The sequence below is a fragment of the Petaurus breviceps genome, unplaced genomic scaffold (assembly GCF_028583685.1).
Source record: "Petaurus breviceps papuanus isolate PSGF00001 unplaced genomic scaffold, PetGlider_PUasm1.0 186, whole genome shotgun sequence".
In the NCBI taxonomy this organism is placed as follows: Eukaryota; Metazoa; Chordata; class Mammalia; order Diprotodontia; family Petauridae; genus Petaurus; species Petaurus breviceps.
Genome location: NW_027185798.1, coordinates 30,915,386 through 30,935,873, shown reverse-complemented (window position 1 = coordinate 30,935,873; position 20,488 = coordinate 30,915,386). Strand labels below are relative to the sequence as shown.

The 20,488-nt window shown below is 40.2% G+C and overlaps 1 protein-coding gene and 1 long non-coding RNA gene across 10 annotated transcripts in view; one reads left to right on the top strand and one right to left on the bottom strand.

The window, feature by feature from the left end:
* TDRKH (tudor and KH domain containing) overlaps positions 1-13,528 on the bottom strand; it is a 21,527-nt gene extending 7,999 nt beyond the window's left edge. For 3 of the 9 annotated variants that reach the window (XR_011168687.1, XM_069089997.1, XM_069089990.1), the window contains exons 1-3: positions 13,368-13,522; positions 6,650-6,798; positions 4,738-4,844 (exon numbers count right to left, since the gene is read on the bottom strand). Coding sequence is in view for 8 of the 9 variants with exons in the window: in XM_069089997.1 (XP_068946098.1) it covers positions 4,738-4,844; positions 6,650-6,797 (255 nt within the window). In the remaining variant the exon portion in view is untranslated. Of the gene's footprint in view, positions 1-4,737; positions 4,845-6,649; positions 6,799-11,961; positions 12,034-12,647; positions 12,700-13,367 lie in introns of all 9 variants that reach the window. The other 6 variants (XM_069089992.1, XM_069089993.1, XM_069089991.1 and 3 more) reach the window with 6 other exon arrangements.
* A 310-nt stretch (positions 13,529-13,838) lies between these two features.
* LOC138162654 (uncharacterized) overlaps positions 13,839-20,488 on the top strand; it is a 20,163-nt gene continuing 13,513 nt past the window's right edge. The window contains exons 1-3 of the long non-coding RNA XR_011168686.1: positions 13,839-14,288; positions 14,460-14,672; positions 16,870-16,939. This is a non-coding gene — a long non-coding RNA (uncharacterized lncRNA). The remainder of the gene's footprint in view (positions 14,289-14,459; positions 14,673-16,869; positions 16,940-20,488) is intronic.

The window sequence follows — 20,488 nt, the reverse complement described above, 5'->3', positions numbered from 1 at the left end:
TCTCTGTTCTTGGTTTGTCACTGAATAAAATAGAGAGCACCTATGCTGGTATTTTGAACCTGGGAAGTTGCCTTTCCTTGGCATTACATTACATACCTCCAGCAACTGAGAAAACCCCAGCGTTTGGGATGAAAGCTCCCCTGTCTGCTGGCAGAGTCCTACTGTGGCAAAAAGCCCAGGGGTCAAGTGACTGAGGGGTGACATGACCAGGCAAAGGAAACAAAGCAGACAAAAGATTCCAACCAAATTAGACTCCTATTTTGGGGACAAAAAGGAGCAAAGCATGGAACAGGAGGAAGACAGTGAAGTCAGAACTCCTGCACCAAAAGCTTCAAACGAAAATACAAGCTGATTTCAGGCCATAGAGGACCTTAAGAAGCAGATAAGAGAAGTGGAGGAAAAATTGAAAAGAGAAATGAGAACAATGCAAGAAAATTACGAAATGAGAGTCAACAGCCTGATTGAGGAAAATCACAGCTCAAAAAATAGACTAATTCAAATGGCAAAAGAGGCTCAAAAAGGCAATGAGGAGAAGAATGCCTTAAAAAGCCGAATTTGCCAGATGGAAAAAGAATCTCAAAAGCTCAATGAGGAGAATCATTGCTTCAGAATTAGATTGGAGCAAATGGAAGCTAATGACTTTATGAGAAATCAAGATGCTGTTCAACAGATCCAAACAAATGAAAGAATAGAAGGAAATGTGAAATATCTAATTGTGAAAACCACTGACCTGGAAAATAGATCCAGGAGAGATAATTTAAAAATTATTGGACTACCTGAAAGCCATGATCAAAGTAAGAACCTAGAAATCATCCTCCAGGAAGTTCTCAAAGAAAACTGCCCTGATGTTTTAGAACCAGAGGGCAAAATAGAGGTTGAAAGAATCCACCAATCACCTCCTGAAAAAGATCCCGAAAAGAAAACTCCTAGGAATATTACAGCCAGGTTCCAGAATTCCCACATTAAGGAGAGAATATTACAAGCAGCCAGGAAGAAACAATTTGAATATTGTGGAAACACAATCAGGATAACCCAGGATCTGGCAGCTTCTACACTGAGGGCTTGGAATATGATATTCCGGAGGTCAAAGGAGCTGGGATTAAAACCAAGAGTCACCTACCCAGCAAAACTGAGTATCATGTTTCAGGGGAAAATATGGTCATTCAGCGGAATAGAGGACTTTCAAGCATTCTTAATGAAAAAACCAGAGTTGAATAGAAAATTTGACATTCAGATACAAGAAGCAAGAGAAACATGAGAAAGTAAACAGGGAAAAGAAATCAGGATAAGGAACTTATCAAAGTTGAACTATTAATATTCCTACATGGAAAAGCAATAATTGTAATTGATGAAACCTTTCTCACTAGTTGAAGGGAATAGAAATATATATATATACATATATATATAGACATATATATATGTCTATATATGAGGGCTTATGGGCATATGTTTACAGGTATACATAGACAGAGGGCACAGGACCAATTTAACAGGAAGGGATGATACCTAAAACGTGAAATTAAGAGGTGAGAGGGGAATATAATGAGACAAGATGGGGAGAGACAGAATGGGGTAAATTATCTCATATAGAAGAGGCAGGGAAGACTTACAATGGAGGGGAAGAGCAGGAAGGCAAAAGGGAATGGATTACTTATTTCCATTGAATTTGGCTCAGGGAGGGAATGAAATACACACTAAATAGGGTATCTTACCCTACAGGAGAGTAGGGGAAAAGGGGATGAGAGGGGGGATGATGGAAAGGAGGGCAGGCTGGAGGGGAGGGAAGTTGGAAGCACCCACTTTTGAAAAGGGATGGGATCAAAGTAGAGAACAGAACAAGTGGGAGGTGGGATAGGAGAGAGGGAAATATAGTCAGTTTTTTACAATATATCTACTATGTTATTGTTTTGCATTAGCCACACATGTACAACCTATACTGAACTGCTTATCTTCCCAGTAAGGGTGGGTGACAAGGGAGGAAGGGAATGAATCTGGAATTCAAAGTTTTAAAATGAAATGTTTAAATATATATATATATATACATACACACTATTATTAATACTATTTTACATGTAATTGGGAAATAAGATATACAGGCACTGGGGCATAGAGATCCACTGGAAAAGTCAAAAGGGGTATGGGAGAAAATATGGGAGAAAGAAGATTGGAGGAGGGAATATCCTGTGGGACTGCTATTTTGGCGGGGTGGGTAGGGGAAAAACAGGGAGAAAATTTGTAACTCAAAATCTTGCTGAAATGAATGATGTAAATCAGAAGTTAATAAAGCATTTGAAAAAAATAAAAATTAAAACAATAAGAGAAGAAAAATAAAGAACTTTAGCAAAGTTGAAGGATATAAAATCCAACCCACATTAACCATCAGCATTTCTATATATTACCAAAAAAGTCTAGCAGCAAGAGATAGAAAGAAAAATTATACTTAAAATAACTTTTATCAACTGTGGATGATAAAAAATACCTGGGAGTCTACCCAACAAGATAAACCCAGGAACTATATGAACACAATTACAAAATATTTTTCACACAAATAAAATCAGATCTTAACAATGAAAAATATACTAATTTCTCATGGACAGGCTGAGTCAATATAATAAAAATAACAATTCTACCTAAATTAATTCATTCAGTGCCACGCCAAACTACCCAAAAATTACTTTATAGTGCTAGAAACAAATACAAAATTCGTCCGGAAGAATAAAAGGTCAAGAATATTAAGTGAATAAATGGAAAAAGTGTCAAGGAAGGTAGCTTATCTGTATCAGATCTCAAGCTGTATTACATAACAGTAATCATCAAAACAATCTGCTACTGGCTAAGAAATCAGATTGGTAGATCAGCGGAATAGATTAGGTACACAATACACAGTAGTTAATGACCAGAGTAATCTAGTGTTTGGTAAACCCAAAGATCCAAGCTTTTAGGACAAGAACTTGCTCTCTGACAACATTTCTGGGAAAACTAGAAAGCATTTTGGCAAAAACTAGTCATAGACCAACATCTCACACTGTATAACAAGTTAAGGTCAAAATAGGCCCATGATTTAGACATAAAGAGTGACAGCATAAGTAAATTAGGGGAGCATGGGATAATTTATCTGTCAGATCTGTAGATAAGGGAAGAATTTATGACCACACAAGAGATAAGAGAACATTATAAGATATAGAATACATAATTTTGATTACATTAAAAAAAAAAGGTTTTGCACAATAAAACCAATGCAGCCAAGATTAGAAGGAAAGCAAAAAACTGGGGGAAAATTTTATAGTCAGTTTCTCTGCTGCATACTTCATTTCTCAAATATATAGAGAACTGAGTCAAATTTATAAGAATCACAAATCATTCCCCAATTGATAAATGATCAGAAGATATGAAGTGGCAGTTCTCAGATGAAGAAATCATAGGTATTTATAATCATATGAAAAAAATGCTCTAAATCACTACTGATTAGAGAAAAGCAAATTGAAACAACTCTGAGGTACCAACTCATACCTATAGGATTGGCTATTGTGATAGAAAAGGAAAATGATAAATGTCGGAGATGTGGGAAAACTGGGACATTAAAGCACTGCTGGTAGAGCTGTGAACTGATCCAATCATTCTGGCGAACAATTTCAAAATATACCCAAAATCTGACCCAGCAATACCACTATTAGCTCTGTATCCCAAAGAGATTAAAAAAAAAAAAGAACCTCTATGTACAAAGATATTTATAGTAGCTCTTTTTGTGGTGGCAAAGAATTAGACATTCAGGGAATTCCCATCAACTGAGTTGGGGTATATGATTGTGATGGAATACTATTGTGCTATAAGAAATGATGAGCTTTCAGAAAAACCTGGAAAGACTTACATGAACTGATACAAAGTGAAGTGAGCAGAACCAGGACTGTACACAGTAACACCACTACTGTATGATGATCACCTGTGAATGACTTGTTATTCTCAGCAATACAATGATCTAAGACAATGCTAAGGGACTCATGATGAAAAATGCTACCCACTTCCTGAGAAAGAATTGATGGAGTCTGAATGCAAACATTTCCCAATATTTTCAAAATTTTTCTTGTTTTTTTTGGGGGATGTGTGTGTGTGTGTGTGTAGAGTCTTATGTTTTCTTTCACAACAATGACTAAGATGGAAATATTTTGCATGAATACACATGTATAACCTATGTCAAACTGTTGGCCTTCTCAATAAGGGGGGAGAAGAGGAAGGGAGAAAATTTGGAACTTGAAATTAAAAATAAATGAGTATTAAAGTTTTCTACATGTAATTGGAAAAAACCCAAAATCTTAATCAGAGAAACTTACTTACACACATTCCCCACCCCTCCCATCTGTGAAGCCATTTTATTTTCCTAATTATTACTTGGATTAGGGAGATGGTAAATTGCTTTCCCAATTTTCTAACTGACAAAAGAGGAAGGTGACTGAGATATATGCTGAGTAGTAGGGCATCCAGTCGAGAATTTAATATTTATGGTAAATGATCAAGTAAATTTCTGAGTAATCGAGCAGTCCTTTTCTTGAATGTAAGAGCCTTATATAGTGAAATAATGGCTAGAATGAAAGTCATCTGTCATCTAAAGGGAGCAATTTAGCTCAGCAAAGGTGCTTTTCGCTGAAGGCAACTTATTTTATTATGTATGTGCATGTGGTGTTTGAGGGGACGGGGTAAAATTTACAAACATAAAATACCCACCAAACCCAACATACTTACCTGTTTAATATTGGCTCCTTGCCGGCCAATAATCAGTTTTACAGCCTCTTGTGGGACCCGCATCTCCACCTCAATATCATCTTCCCCAACAAATGTCAGCCGCTCTTCTATAAAGTGACCATCAGATAAGTCCTACTGCCAAAGACTTAATATAATACCCCCTGCTCCCTGACTTCTGCCCCAAAACTCTGTCAAAAACAAGAGGAACCAAAGGAGAAAAAAAACCCAGTAACAGCAACAAACGAAGGTGCTTTCTGAATGGGAACTTAAAGATTATAGAAGATATGACTGACAGATAAGATAGCTCTGTGGAATGCTGCTTCACAGATGTTAAAGGAGGAAAAGCTCTCTAGTCCTACAAGGAAGGCGTGCTGAGCTTCAGAGGGGCTTCTAATTCCAACCTGTTTTCAATGTTACCAGGAGAGAATCCTAGAAGACAGTGACCTAGGAGTCCACACTTATCTGGATTTTCTGTTCAGATTTGGAGTTTATCCCACCAAATTTTTACAATCCATTTAAACCCTGAAACACAGTCCATTAGTGGTGAATGAGAAAAGATTGACCTTTCCTCAAGGCTGAATAGGAAGGTACATATAAAAAGAATGGGGCAATTTTATTTACATGAACAGATATAAGACCAAAAGCCATTCCCCAAAAGATAAGTGGTCCAAGGATATAAACAAACATATCTCAAAAGAAGAATTGTAAACCACTAACAATCACAAAGAAGAATGCTCCAAATCACTAATAATAAGACAAATGCAAATCAAAACAACCATAACAATAAAAAATAAAACCAAGGTTTTATTTTCTATCCAGTATATTGGCAAAGATGAGAAGATGGGAATACTTAATCTTCAAGGGGTTGTGGAAAGATAGGCACCCTAGTGCATGACTAGTGGAGCTGTGAATTGGTACAACTGTTTTAGAAAACAATTTGGGAGTATACAAATAAGAGTGACTAAAAATGTCCACATCCTTGAACCTAGAGATTCTAGTAATAGGCTTATACCCCAAGGAGGTCACTGATATTAAGTTCCCACATGCACCAAAATATTTATAGTAGCATTTTTTTTTTGTGGTAGCAAAGAATTCAAAACAAAGTACATACTCATCAACTGGGGAATGGCTAAAAAAAATGTGATATATGAATGTAATGGACATAAGTAAGAATGTAAGAAATTGTATACCATATATATTATGTAAGAGTGTAAGAAATTGTGTGTGTAATGAATATAGAAAAGCATGGAAAGATCTACATGAGCTGATGCAGAGTGAAGTAAGCAGAGCCAAGAAAACAATATACCCAGAGACTATAATAGAAATGGAAAGAATGACCAAAAAAAATTCAAAAGTGAATGTTGCAAAATTACAAAAAACAAACATGACTTGAAAGAAGAGACAGGAAGTTCAGAAGTATTGTACATTGAACATATTTTCAGACTTTTTCAACGTATCAAGCAATTATGCTGGGTTTTCCATCCTCTTTCTTTTTTTGTCTTTAAAAAAAATCGTTAGTTGTATGGGTTAGCTCTCTGGGGCAGGGAGACATACTAGGGGAAATTATAGTGATGTGAAAAAAAAGACCTCAATAAAAATTTATTTTAAAAAAAGAACCCACTGCAATTTTAATGCTGGTTCTCTACTTAAATCAATAGAGCTCTCATAAAAGGGCAGATGAATTGGTATTGAAGTCTACAGACTAGCTGCTAAGGGAAGAGTTGTGGTAACAAAAAGAAACAGTGACTCTGTGCTACTGGAAGTACAGCCAGTTGCAAAGACCCCTTATGTTGTTCTAGTTGTAATACAATAAATGATCAAGTCTAAAATATTTATTTTACTTCAGGCAAATGAAGCATGTCAGTTTCTAAACCTTTCCATCATCTACATGAATATACACAAAAATACATACCTCGGCTTTCTCTATACCTTCGGTAGAGGATATAGGCAACAGTCAGACTGGCTGGAATTCCAAGGCCCAGTGCTATTTTCTGAATGGTTGACAGGTTTGTCCAAGAAGACCATTCAGTGGACATTTTCTCTGGAGTTCTAACCTGCATTCTGAAGCATGGGAAGGGAAACAAAAGGAGCTTTCAACCAAAACTTATGTGCATGTAGCAACATTTTTGCCCAAATTCCAAGTACCAACTTCAAGGTGAGAAACCTGACTCACTGGACAAGCAACTGAAGGCCACAAGTAAAAAGAAACTTAAGTCTTTTTGCTGCCTAACCCTAGAAAAATACACATTCAAACTCATGAGATGTAAATATAATGAACAAACCAGCTTAGCTGGAGCTTAGATAATAAAAACAAAAGTAACAGGAGTTAAAGTAGGATGGGGATCAGATTATAGAGGACTTTGAAAGTCATGCTAAGGAGTTTAATTTGCAGCAGTAGTGAACCAATAAAAGGTTACTGAATAAGAGTATCAGGGTAACAATAATATTTATGAAGTTTGCAAAGCGCTTTACATCTAGAGATGATTATCATTTGCCCTTCACAATTGTTAAGTGCTACAGATAATATCTTTATTTTATAAAGGAAGAAACTGAAACTAAGAAAGTTTAAATGACTTGCCGAGGATCACACAACTGTTTAAGTGTCTGAGATGGGATGCAAGCTCAGGTCTTGGCTCCAAGTCCATGGCTTTTCCAACTGTGCCATACTGACATCAGGGTTAAGATTTAGGAAATCTGCTCTGCATCAATATACAGAAGGGACTGTATAGCAAAGTTTGGTATGGAGCTTCTAACCTTACCATTCAACTAAAACTGTTCTCTCCAAGGTTACAATTTCTCTAGTCATTAAATCAAATGGCCTTTCCTCAGCCATTGTCCTTCTTGAAGTCTTAGAAGTATTTGAAATTACCCACTACTTCCAGCTGGTTATTTCTGTTCCTGAGGGGTTTTTCTCCTACCTGCCTAACTCCTCTCAGTTCCATGGCAAGATCATCTACACCCTAGCCCTTATGTATGGGTATACCTTGGGGCTCTGTCCTGGATTCCCTTCTCTCGTCTGTCTCCACCACCTCGGTGATTCCATCAGTTCCCACCATTTCAACTATCACTTTTCTGCAGATCACTCCCAAGCAAACCTTTCCAACTAGACATCACTACCTAGAAGTCTTCTTTCTTCCTAAACCTATGCCTCCCAAATTCCCTATTTCTATCAAGAACACCACTCTTCCAATCACTTCAGCTTTGCAATCCCAAAATTATATTGGAGTATTCTCTACTCTTAGTTGCAGCTGGTGGTAGAACGCGGGGAGAGAGCTGGGACTGGAGTCAGGAAGATCTGAGTTCAAATCTTGACTTAGGTATCAATTGTGTGGCAATGAACACAAATCACTTGACCTCTGTCAGCCTCAGTTTTCCTCAAGTATAAAATGGGAATAATCGCATCTACCTAGCAGGTTTTGAGGATCAAAGGAGATAATATATGTCAAATGCTTAAAACAGTGTCTGGCACATAATAGGTGCTATATAAAAATGCCTGTTCCCTTCCCTTTTTCAACCCACATCCATTACGTTGCCAAGTCTGGCTGAATCTAACTCCAGAACACCTCTCATATCTTTCCCCTTTACTCTTGAACCACTCTAGTTTAGACCCTCACCACTTCTCACCTGGACAACGGCTACAGCAGTCAACTGATATCCCTGACTCTAGGCTCACCTTTCTCTTATCCATTCTCTGCACAGCTACCACAGCGACAGTCCTAAGGCACAGGTTTGACCAAGTTCCCTAGCTCAAGGATATTCAGTGACTCTTTACTGCCTTTGGGTTAAAAGGCAAATTTTTCTCTTCAGCATTTGAAGTCCTTCACAATCAGATTTATTTCCCCAGGATGATCTTATTATTCCCTTTGGTTCACCATGTATTCACAAAAACTAAAGAACCTTATAAAAAAAAAAAAGCTATATTGTTTTTGGTTCTTGGACAGGCAGTAAAAGGGAGAGAGGGAAGAGGCTTTACATGTGATGTGCTTTCATGTTTCTGTGTTAGGAAGATCATATTCAAGGTTGTTCTATTAACTTAAATAGTTAAAGACAATCCAAATCAATCAGACAATTGAAAAGCCTTCTACCAATTCAGGAAGCTTTGTGAGACTGCAAACTGAAATTTGTGCTTTATTATTACCAGCAAATCAAAAGTTTGTTTTCCCATTGGGTTTGCTCAGGTACGGGAAGAAAACCCTTTAGTTTGTATGACTACTGGCACAACATTGTAATTTAAATGATTACTGGAAAAAGAAATCTGATTCAATCCCAGTGATGCTAGAAATATGGATGAAAACAAAATCTACTCTGAAATAAAATGTCAGTTTTAAATGTACTTTTCTCTGAAAGAGAAGCTGTACTGCTACTGCAACAACCAAGATGGAATTAAATCTGGAAGACCAGACAAAGCACTGGACTTGGGAGTTGTAGAACCTGGATTCAAGTCCTCAATCCAGTTTTATGTAAGCGACCTTTTAGGTCAGCCTGGGTCTGTTTCCTGATCTATAAAATGAGGGGGCTGGTCTACCTCCCTGATTTCCAATTTCCCTTTTAGCTACAGATGTATGATTCTACAATTAGATGTTTCTCACTTCTGCTCTTTGGAATAAGCCTTAGTTTAAAATTACATGCAGGCTTTCATATTTTTGGCAATTCACTTGAAGAGTTTGTAAAACTGTAGTGTATTCATAAAGCTTTTAACAATAACATTATACACTCTTGCCCAACCTGACTCCCACTCCTCCCTCCCACCAAAAAATACCCCAAACCTTTACTACTGTCTACTGAGCTTGCAGCTTTTTCCTATTGTAAATTTGCAAGCCCACTCTTACCTTGTAGGATCCAAGTAATTTCTGGTAAACTGTCTTTGGCAAGGAGACCTTGACTGGACTGAGGTTTGTGTGTATATAATATATAAAATACTGATTCGGTTAAAATGGCTTTATTCACAGATTCTAAATGCTTAGTCAAAGCAGTAGCTTGGAACAACAGTATACTAAGATTTCTTTCTTAGTTTTGTACTTTAAACAACAAATGTTATATTTTCCATTTGTGTTGTCACTCCTCTCTTCTTCCAAATTTAAATTTTAAGACAAGCAATCTACCATATGTACACAAACTAGCTCAATCAGCACCCTAGCAACAGTTTGATCTAAATACCAGTCCACTTTTGGTTGCATTCTAAAATTTGCAGTTGTGGGTTTTTACATAACTGGCTACTATGCTCAATATATCTTGTTTGGGTGTTTTGTGTTATCTCCCCCATTAGACTGTGAACTCTGAGAGGAGGGACTATTTTGTGCCTTGCTTTGTATTCCCAGTGCTTACTTAGCACAGTGTTTAATAAATGCTAGCTAAGGAAGGACATGCCAATTCTAAGGGTCAATTACAGTTATCTATCTCAGACAGTCCAGAGGAGAATGCACCCCTCTCATCAGAAAAAATCTGGACCCAAGTCAAAGGTTCTGTATATAGCCAAATTCCTGGTACTGTGTATAGGGTATGATGACAAAGGTAAGCTACAGAGTCTGGCATTTTTGTAACTTAATATACACTGTCAGTGTATAAACAGTAATGGACATGTAATTGGGTACTTAAAAAGTGTTTTTAAAATTGAACTGAGGGCACAAGAAAGTATTTTCAGAAAATTATCTGAGCTTCCAAATAGCCCTTTGGTGGTCAGTATTCTCATTTCCTATTCACATCCAAGTGTATGAAAAAAGAGGAAACAGAAACTATATTTGACTTTAGCATTGAATTAAAATTAAATATGTGTTACATAAAAGGAAGGAATCTTATAATCTAATAAAGGGGATATAAGGCACAAGGAAATGTATGATGAACATGTTAGAGAGGTCACATGAGGAGGCCTCTCAGATGCCTTCATGGAAGAAGTAGTACCTACGAATCCGAATGCTCCCCTTCCAAAGCAGAGAGAAGGTAGAATACATAAGATACCAATCAATCCCATTGTTTTCAGTAAGATCATGATTGCAGTGATACAAATAGTTTTATTTCCATGGGTCTTGAGTCCTATCTGGAAAGAATACATTCCAAATTTGAGGAACTCAAAGCAATATGAGCAAGGGAAGGTAGATGTAGCCAAGGAGGTTTGAAGTAATTATAAATGAAAGCCATAAAGCCAATAATTCAAGGGCAGGGTACCATTAAATCTTGCTCAGATCAAAGACACCATTTGGGAAGTGTCAACATTTGCTGATATAAATGGATTTACATGACAAGCCCATCTGTACTAAAGACCATATTTAAATAATCTCTGTAACTACCAAATCAAAAGCAAGGCCAATTAAAGTTTTGCTGGGGGGGAGGAGAAAGGGAGGGAGAAGGGGAGGGAGGGAGAGGGAGAGAGAGAGGGTGTATATACATATATATGTATACACACATACATATACATACAAAACTTGTTTATTGCTAAATTGAAGGCTTATTTATAATTTAGATATACACATACTCTGTTATGAACACCACTGGATAAAAAGTTTAAAAGTGAAAGATAAAATAAAAGGAATGGAAATAAATTACTATTACTAGATGCTTGATTGATTTTATTACTTAAAATGGAATGGGAGAGCAATATATGGACAAGAGAGAATACCAGAATCTGACCATTGTACAAAGATCCAAGAATACAGCATAGGCATACAATTCAACTCAAAGCAGTTAATTCTGCCCAAGGATGATCATATCCTCCTTTGAAAATGCAACATTTGAGATCTATGAACCCAACTCTGGCAATGATAAATGATACAGTACTTGAAAAGGCAATTCACACTATAGCTAAAATAAGACAAGAGTTGAGAGTTCAAAGTACTCAAAATGGGAAAATTTACCTCTCTCCCTCCCCCAATTAAATATTCTGCATTACTCTACTCAACTTTCCTCCTTGGCATATGAGAAGTGTGTAAAAATAAAATTAAAGAAAAAAAAAGCACTAACCTTCAAATCAGATGGAAACTGACACTAGCTGGGTGACCCTGGGCAAAGCACTTACCTCTTTTGAGTGTCCCTTTCCTCATTTGTACAAAGGGACTAGAAAGGCATTGTGGTCTAGTAGTTTTATATAAAGGGAAGTCTTCTGAGTCAGAAGGATAGAGTTCTAAATACTAGCTGTATGACCCTGGACAAGTCAATTAACCTCTCAATGCCCCAAGCAACTTTCTTAGACTTTAAGTTGCAAATCATTTTTGGTAGAAGGTGTTTTCTTACCAGGCTCTTCTTAATGCAGATGAAATCTCAGATCCAGACAGAAAAACATGAGGTACTTGCTTACTCAGAGAGCTGATGTGAGGAAAATGTTTTTAAATCTTAAATTGATATGTACAAGTGTTTGTTCCCGTTGTAAACAAGTTGATAACTAATAGACATTTTTGTATCAAATTTCCTTTTAAAAGTCAATGAAATAAAGCCAAATAACTGCTTCTAAACAGAGCTTTAACAAACCAAGAATTAGTGCTCCTCAAAACAATCAGAGCATTTTTAGATCCACCTGTGGCTAAAGATCCAGTCTTCTTTTCACGTGCTAAAAACCCATGGGATAGAAAACCCTCAAACCCTTCACTTAAGAAAAGGGCAGGGACTAAAAACAGAGGCTTTGAAGACAAAGTCAGTTTTCAGTCAAGTCCAAAATAATGCTAACTGAACCAGGAGGGTGGCAGAGAGAGGGTTCAAATAAATGAGTTTAGTAATAAAGGCAAAGACTAGGTGGCAAGTGATAAAAAAAAAAAAAAGGGCAATTAAAGGAAAAAAAAACCCTAAGAAAGGCAAAGTGACAAGTATCCTCCTCCACCCCAGGGGCCCGATCTTTTTTAGACAGCTCAGGACTGATATGATCAGTGAAGCAATGTAGCTGGCTCTGGAGTTGAAAGACCTGGGTTCAAATTTTGTTTTCTTACCTGTGTGATCTTGGGCAAATCACTTAACCTCTCAGGGGATCAGTTTTCTCATCTGTAGAATTAGGGGTTTATAAAACTCTATGGTCCCTTCTAGCTCAAAATATATTATTCCAAGATTGAGTGGAACCCTGATAAGACTAAAAACCAGCCTCTCCAACTTATTCCTGCATCGCTAAATCCTAAATTATTCTGAGGGAAAAGTCTTTTCAGCCAATGCTTTTTGTAGTTCACGAGGCTATGAAAACAGTACTACAGTGTCTACACCGATGGCTTAAGGACTGCTGCACTAACGCTGACAAAAGACTCCGTTACGCATCCTCACCTACTCGGCGCCCCCCCCCCCCCCCCCTTTTCTTCCCCCCCCCCTCTATTTCCTCAGCCCTTCTTATCTTCCTCCTCTTCCTCAGGCCTCCTCGTCCATCCCCCCCGCCCTTCCAAACTCAGGCCCCTGGACTCGTCATCTCGGCTCCCTCCCCAGGCTCCTACTCCCCGTCCTTCCCTTTGCCTCCCCGCCCTCGCCCGCGTCCAAGCCTCCTCCTTTTTTCTTCTCCTCAAAGGAACCGTTTAACAAATGCTTCTTGACTCAACTCCTCAACCCCCTCCCCATCAGGTCCGGGTCCTCCATCTTCCCCAAACCCCCTCTCCCTATCCCCTCCGCCCCCAGACTCTTGGCCTCTTTCCAGCCCCTTCGCTCTTCCTAACTCCATTCCATCTACTCACACGCTCTTGGACCCAGCTCTAAACTCCCTCTTCCGACCCGGAACCCGACTTATACCGCTTCTCTGAGAATAGCCGTCGTACCCTCGGCTCCCCAGTCGCTGTCTCCTCACACCCTGACTAGGGGAGCGCTGGCCTCGCTTCAGCCAATCAGCAGCTGCCCACGTGACCCACCCCAGCCAATCCTCCGTCACCTTCCTCTCCGGCGGATCCGCTTCCATTGCTCCCCCGCCCCCACCTCTTATTTTCTTCCCAAACCAATCACCCCGCGAGCTTTTGGAGAACTACGTACCTGCCGCGTGCGGTTGCCCAATAACGGGGATGAGTTTCAAAGTTGGTCCTCCGCGATTGCCAATAGGAGAAGTAAGCTAGGGAGGGACAGCCCTTTCATCCATTGGACCGGCACCTGCCTGAGAATAAACAGCCAATCGGAAGCTTCAAGGAGCTCGAGCCGCGTAGCGTTTGACCAATCATTGAACGGGACCTCTGCTGCTTCGGTTTTGGCCGAAAATCCGGCGTCCCGCTAGCCTGGAAGGCTACTCATAGGAGTTTGGCCCGAGGGGGAGGGATAAGGTCCCCCGCCGCGTTGCGATAAAATGTTGCGATAGAGTGTCACGATTGGGGTGTCCTCTGCACATTGACCACGTGGTGTCTTGTCAATTGCGAAAGGTCGCGGGGGAGACACGTCGCGGTCAGAGCCCTTTGTGTAAGTGACAGGGTCTCCACGTCGTGACCACAGTCTAGGAACCTCGGGACTCTTAGGCAGAGTGTCGGAGCACGTGGAGAAGCGGGAGCAAACCTGAAGACTGGGGTCCCTCCTCCTCGGCCGAGGAAGAAACCAGGCGGATTGAATGAAACGGCAGGAAGGATGGAGATCAGACCTCGGAAAAGGGTTCCGACCCTTCCCGAGAGGTGGGAGGCTTGGTAAGGGCAAGTGAGAGTTGGGGGGCGGGGGAGAGAAGGCATGTTTTCCTTCTTCCCTGTGGGAAACATCTCAGCGCAGAAATAACTCTCGTGATAGCTGGAGCCACTTGAGGTCTGCAAAGCACTTTCCATCGCTCTGTTTCATCCGAGCTTCATCAAATGCTTTTACAGATGCGAAAACTGAGGCTCAGAGATCAGCCGTCTTGCCCAGCCTCACACAGCCAGGTAGTGCCTAAAACTGGATTTCAACCCACTTCCTCCGGCGCAGCTGGCTGGGAGGGAAGAGATGCCCTTTGGAGAGCGGGGAGCGATCCTTTTGTTCCTCATCAGTCACCTGGACCTCGCTGAAGGGCTGAGTACCGCATCACCACCTCCCGGGAGAAGGTAGCCCTGCCCCAGCCTTTGCCTCTCCCTCTCTTCCCTATTTCCTTGCCTCAGGGACAGTTTTTGAGGACTGGTAGTAGCCACAGCTGGAAACAAGGAAAGTGTTGGTCCTAACCTAAGATTTTTGCTCAACCTTCAGAAGTCAACTCCTTAATCCATCAGTCAGCTCAGTGCCACGCTATCATCTATACTTGACATTTTCTCTGGTTGCCCCCAAAGCCTGGAACACGCTCCTTCCTTATCTCCAAACTCTGGCTTCTTTGACTTTTTCCTTCAGCTCACAACGAAAATCCCCCTCTCTATAGGAAACCTCTTCCGGTCCCACATCATGCTACTGCTTTCCCCTCTGAGATTATGTCCAATTTATCCTCTACATATCGTTTGTATATCAGTGTTTTCTTGTTGCCTTCACTGTTAGACTTGAAAGCAGAGACTATTTTTGCTTTTCTTTGTATTTCTACTGCTTAGTACAATGTCTGATGTGTAACAGGGGCTTAATAAAGTCTTGTTTACTTGACTTTTGGACGTCTAAAACTGAATTACTATAGGGCATCAAGAGACACCTTGATGGTTCAGTAGGTAGAGAATTGGGTTTATTGTAAAAAAAAAAACCAGTTTAAATCCTTCCTCATTTTCTAGCTTTGTGATCCTGAATAAGTCACTTAAACCTCACTCATTCTCAGTTTCCTCTTCTGTAAAATTGGGTTGGTAATAGAGGTCATTGTAAAGATCAAATGAGATAGCATATGTAAAGCAATTGGCAAATCTTATAGTGCTACATAAATGCTAACTATTATTATTATTCTTTCAAACTCAATGGGTTCCAAACAGAACTTGGAATCATTTCCTCCAAACCCTCTCCCGCCTTTGAATATTCCTATTACTGTCAAAGGCACTGCCACCTTCCCCTCATCCAGGCTCAAAACCTCAGTGTTATTCTCAGCTGTTTCCTTTCACTTGGTCCACACATCAATTTGTTCCTTAATCTCCTCATTTCTATCTTTATGGCATCTTTCGTATATAAGTCCTTTTCTCTCCATTTATACACCCGTCCCTCCCAAGTTCAGGCTCTCATCCTTTCTCCTGTACTATTATAATAACCTTATAATTGTCTCCATGCCCCTGTCCTCTCCCCATGCCAATCCATCCTCCACTCATTTGCCAAAGGGATTTTCCTAAAGTATAGGTCTGATGATTTTCCCTCTACTCCCCATCCAATAAAATCTGGTGGCTCACTGATTCCTCTACAATCAAACCTAAAGGCCTGTTTGGTATTTAAATCTCTTCATAATCTTGCCCTTTCCTGCCTTTCCAGTCTTCTTACACTTTACTGCCCTCTACACACTCTATGATCTAGCTCTCTACCCTCTCCTGTTTGCTGTTCCTCACAAACAACACTCCATTCTCCATCTCTATGCCTTTAAGCCAACCTTGTACTCCCATGCCTGGAACGCTCATCTTCCTCCTCTCTCTCTCTTAGCTTCCTTAAAAGACTTAGCTCAAATTCTGTCTTCTGCAAGAGCCCTTTTCTGGTCCCCCTAGCCATTAGTAACTTCCTTGCTGAGATGACCTCTCATCTATGCTGTCTCTGTCTCTCATATATATATACACACATATATGTATGTATATCTATCTATCTATCTTGTATGTACCTAGTTATATGTGCTGTCTCAGCCATTAGAGTTTCTTCAGGACAAAGACTGCTTTAGACTTTCTTTATATTTCTAACAGTTTACTTACTTACAGTGCCTGGTACAGGGTTAGTACTAAATAAATGCTCATTGACTGACTGACTGCTAGCTCCAGCCCATGAAGACTGGACTCAATCTCCATTGAAAAAAAACAAGGGAGAGAGAGATAAGTTGCAAAACATATTGTAATTCTAAGGGCCTCTCTACTCTAGGGTCGTGATATGTTGTGGTTTTTTTAAAACCTAAATCTATTTTTTTATTGAACAAAAATCTGTTTTTTTTCTCTCCCACCTCTTCCCCATTGGAAAAAAGAAAAGAAAGAAAAAGAAAACCCTTGTAACAAATATGCATGGTCAAGCAAAACAAATTCCTGCATTAGCCAAGTCCAAAAAAATGTCCCATTCTGCATAGGGTGATGAGTTTTTGAGCTTTTTGAAGTTGTAGTTTAAAATATCTGGGTTTTTCTGCCTCCCCCTCCCAATTTTTGTCTCTTTGGCACTTAACAGAAAATGAAGGGGAAAATCCCTGGCACCTGTGACTTTCAGAAGGTGACTTCAGCCAGTGCTATAGACTATGGTAAGTGTTTTTTTTTTAAAGCAATTGGGGTTAAGTAACTTGCTCAAGGTTACACAGCCAGTTATTTCTGGGTGTGGTGGTAAGTATCTGAGCCCAGATTCAATCGCAGGTCATCCCGACTCTGGGGCCGGTGCTCTTACTCACTGTGCTACCTGGCCACCCCAGACTATGGTAAGTATTGACTAGGTGGGATGACCAATTATTCACTATTATTAAATGTCGTGTGGTGTAAAGAATACTGCTTTTGGAGTTAGAAGACCTTGGTATAAGACCAAGTTTTGCCTCTTTCCACCTGTTTGATCTTGGCAGTTATTGTTCCACTTTGGGCCTCACTTGTCTCATCTGTAAAATGGTGGGGGGTGGGGAGTGGTGTTAGACTAGATGATACCTTAAGTCTCTGATAGCTCTTGGTCTCTATGATCCTCTGTGGGAGGAGGGGCTCTGGGTGGCCTGGGGGCTTCTGAGGTATCTTTAACTCAAATTCTGTGACTTTGTGATAGCATCCTTCTATTGTGCAATATCTTAAAGGAGCTGTCCAGAACATGGCCTGATAGGAGTGCAGTGAGCAGAGCAAGTAGGAACACATGCTGGGTTTTGAACTTTTTTTTAAGCATCTGATATCAACTTTACTGTTGCTAGGGATGTAGGCAAGTACAAGAGTCATTTAGGGAATGGGGAAAACTAGGTGGAATAAGGGGAAAAACAACATTGGCCATCTCCAACTCATACACTAAGACATGGGGAGTAAGCTAAATGATTCTGACTTGGCCTGAGCCTTTCCCCTAGGACTCACCCCTTTGGTATCTCCTCTCCATACCCACTCAGACCACCACCATATTCCAAGCCTGATTCCCTAATATCTTATAAAACTCCTTCTCTCCCTCCCCTTTTCCCACCAGTGAGGTAAGAGACAGAATTATATGTGGCTTATTTATATCTCTACCCTCTGATTCTAGGCTTCGGAGACAAATAAAGACAGAGGGAGGTCTTAGAGTCTACAAGGGGCATCAGGGCCCAGAGACCCTTGAGGATTGGGAACTAGGAACAGATATTTCTCTGCTCCTTAGAATTTCCCCCATATTCCCATTCTAGCCCACCATCTCCTGGGATAAGACCATGCTTTCTAACTGCCTAGCCCTGATGCAAGGAATTTGGGGTCCCAGCCACAGGAAGAGTCACAGTCCAGGTCCAATTGATTTAGACAAGCATGACATTTTAGATACAGATGTGTAGAAAGAAAACATGGTATGGGAAGGGAATAACCTATGGCTATCAAAAAAAATCAGTGTGATCTTAGGTTACATTAAGAGTGACACAGTATCCAGGACTGGGGAATATGTTATAGTGGTAGCCCTGCTGTGATGTCTGTGACTGGACTCCGGTCAGATCACGTCTGGAGTGTTGTGTTTAGTTCTAGGTGCTAAATTTTAGGAGGAATATTGATAAATGTAGAGTATTCAGAGGAAATTGATCTGGAATGGTGAAGGGCTTCAAGATGATGCCCAGGGGTGTCTAGGTGGTGCAGTGAATAGAGCACTGGCCCTGGAGTCAGGAGAACCTGAGTTCAAATCCGGCCTCAGACACTTAACACAAAAAAAACTAGCCATGTGACCTTGGACAAGTCACTTAACCCCAATTGCCCTCCAAAAAAGAAAAAAACAACAACCCCAAAAGACCATGCCCAGTCAGGATCAATTGAAGGAACAGGAAATGTTTATCCTGAAAAAGAGACTTAGAGAAAATATGATGCCAGTCCTCAGGTATTTCAAGGATTGTTGAGTGGAAAGAGGAATTCAACTTTTTTTTTCTTGACCTCAGAATGAGGATCCAGGAGCCATGGATGAGTGAAAGTTACAGAGGGGAAACATTTGACTTGATATAAGGAAAACCATTCCCAATAATCAGATCAAAGGTGTTGTGGGCTGCCTTGGGAGGTAGTGGTTCCCCCTCACTTGACATCTTCATTTGGAGGCTTGTTCAGTTTGGACTAGATGACCTTCATGGTCCCTTCTAGTGCTGAGATTTGGTGATTTTATGACTAGGGAAAATTGAAAGCAGGACTTCCAATAAGGCCAGGAATATTGAGGTCAGACCTAATAGTAGTTTTTAGTGTTGGGTCAGCCCAACCTTGGAACGTTTAGACTATTGAACTTCTCATTGTTGATGGTTGCATTTATCCCTTTGGAGCTAGCTAGAAGGAAGATCCCTTTGGAAATTGGGATGCATGAAACTGCCTATTGAACATTTGAAACTGGATATCCCAGGCAAACCCTCAGCAAACATAACTTATTATCTCTCCCCCCAAACCCGTTCCTCTTCCAGACTTCTCTAATACTGTAGAGGGTCCCCCATAGTACCAGTTGCCTAGGTTTGTGACCTTGGTGTTACCTCTGACTCTTCATTCTCCCTCACCCCACATACCTCATCTGTTGCCAAGTATTTCATAGCTGATCTTTTCTCTCCACTCAACCATCCATCACCTTAGTTCAGGTGTTTCCCATCTCTCCCCTGTATTATTGCAATGGTTTCCTAACTGGTTGTTCTGTTTCAGTTTTCTCCCCTCCAGAGTGACTTTTCATGAGCATAAATCTGACCACTTAGATCACTCTTCTATTCCAGTGGTTCCCTATTGCCTTTAGAACCAATTGTTAACTCCTCCATTAAACTTTTAAGCATTGTCACAGTATCTTGCAGCCCTGTCATACACTAATTCCTCTCCTCCACTCTGCAATCTAGCCAAAGTGGCTTGTTCTCTGTCCTTGGGTTATATGGTTTCTCTCATCACTGTGCCTTTGCACTGGGCGAGCCCTATGCCTGCAGTATGTTTCCTCATCTTTGCCTCAGAGAATTCTCCTTTCTTTGCAGACACAGCTCACCCACCACTTTCTATGTCAGGGCTTCATCACTTGTTTTGTGTCATAGACCCCTTTCAGAAGTCTGGTGAAACCTACAGACTCCTCAGAATCATGTTTTTAATGCATAAAAGACATAGTATTACAAAGGAAATCAATTATATTGAAATATAGTTATAAAAACCTTATTTCAAAAATGAGTTCATAGACTTAAGGTTAAGGTAACAGGCTGCAGGACTGGTCAACTTGCAGCCTTGAGGCCACATGTGGCCCTCTAGGTCCTCAAGTGCAGCCTGTTGACTGAATCCAAACTTCATAGAACAAATCCCCTTAATAAAAGTATTTGTTCTGTAAAACTTGGACTCAGTCAGAAGGCCACACCCAAAGCCCTAGAAGGCCACATGTGGCCTTGAGGCTGCACCCTTAGTTAAGGAATTGAGAGTGGGGATTTTTTTCATTCTTTGCACAGTGCCTGGCATATAGGACTCAATAAATGCTTATTGCTTGATTCTTTGATTGATTCATTTTTGATGTATCCAGATTGTGATGGGCACCACCTGGTGGACGGGATGAATTTCTGCTTACTCTGTAGATAATAAATTGCACATGTGACATTAAAAAAAATCCTCCTTGTCTGTACTTCCTTCTTATGCATTTTAAAACATGCTTCAATGCCTCACTCTCTCTTTTTTTTTTT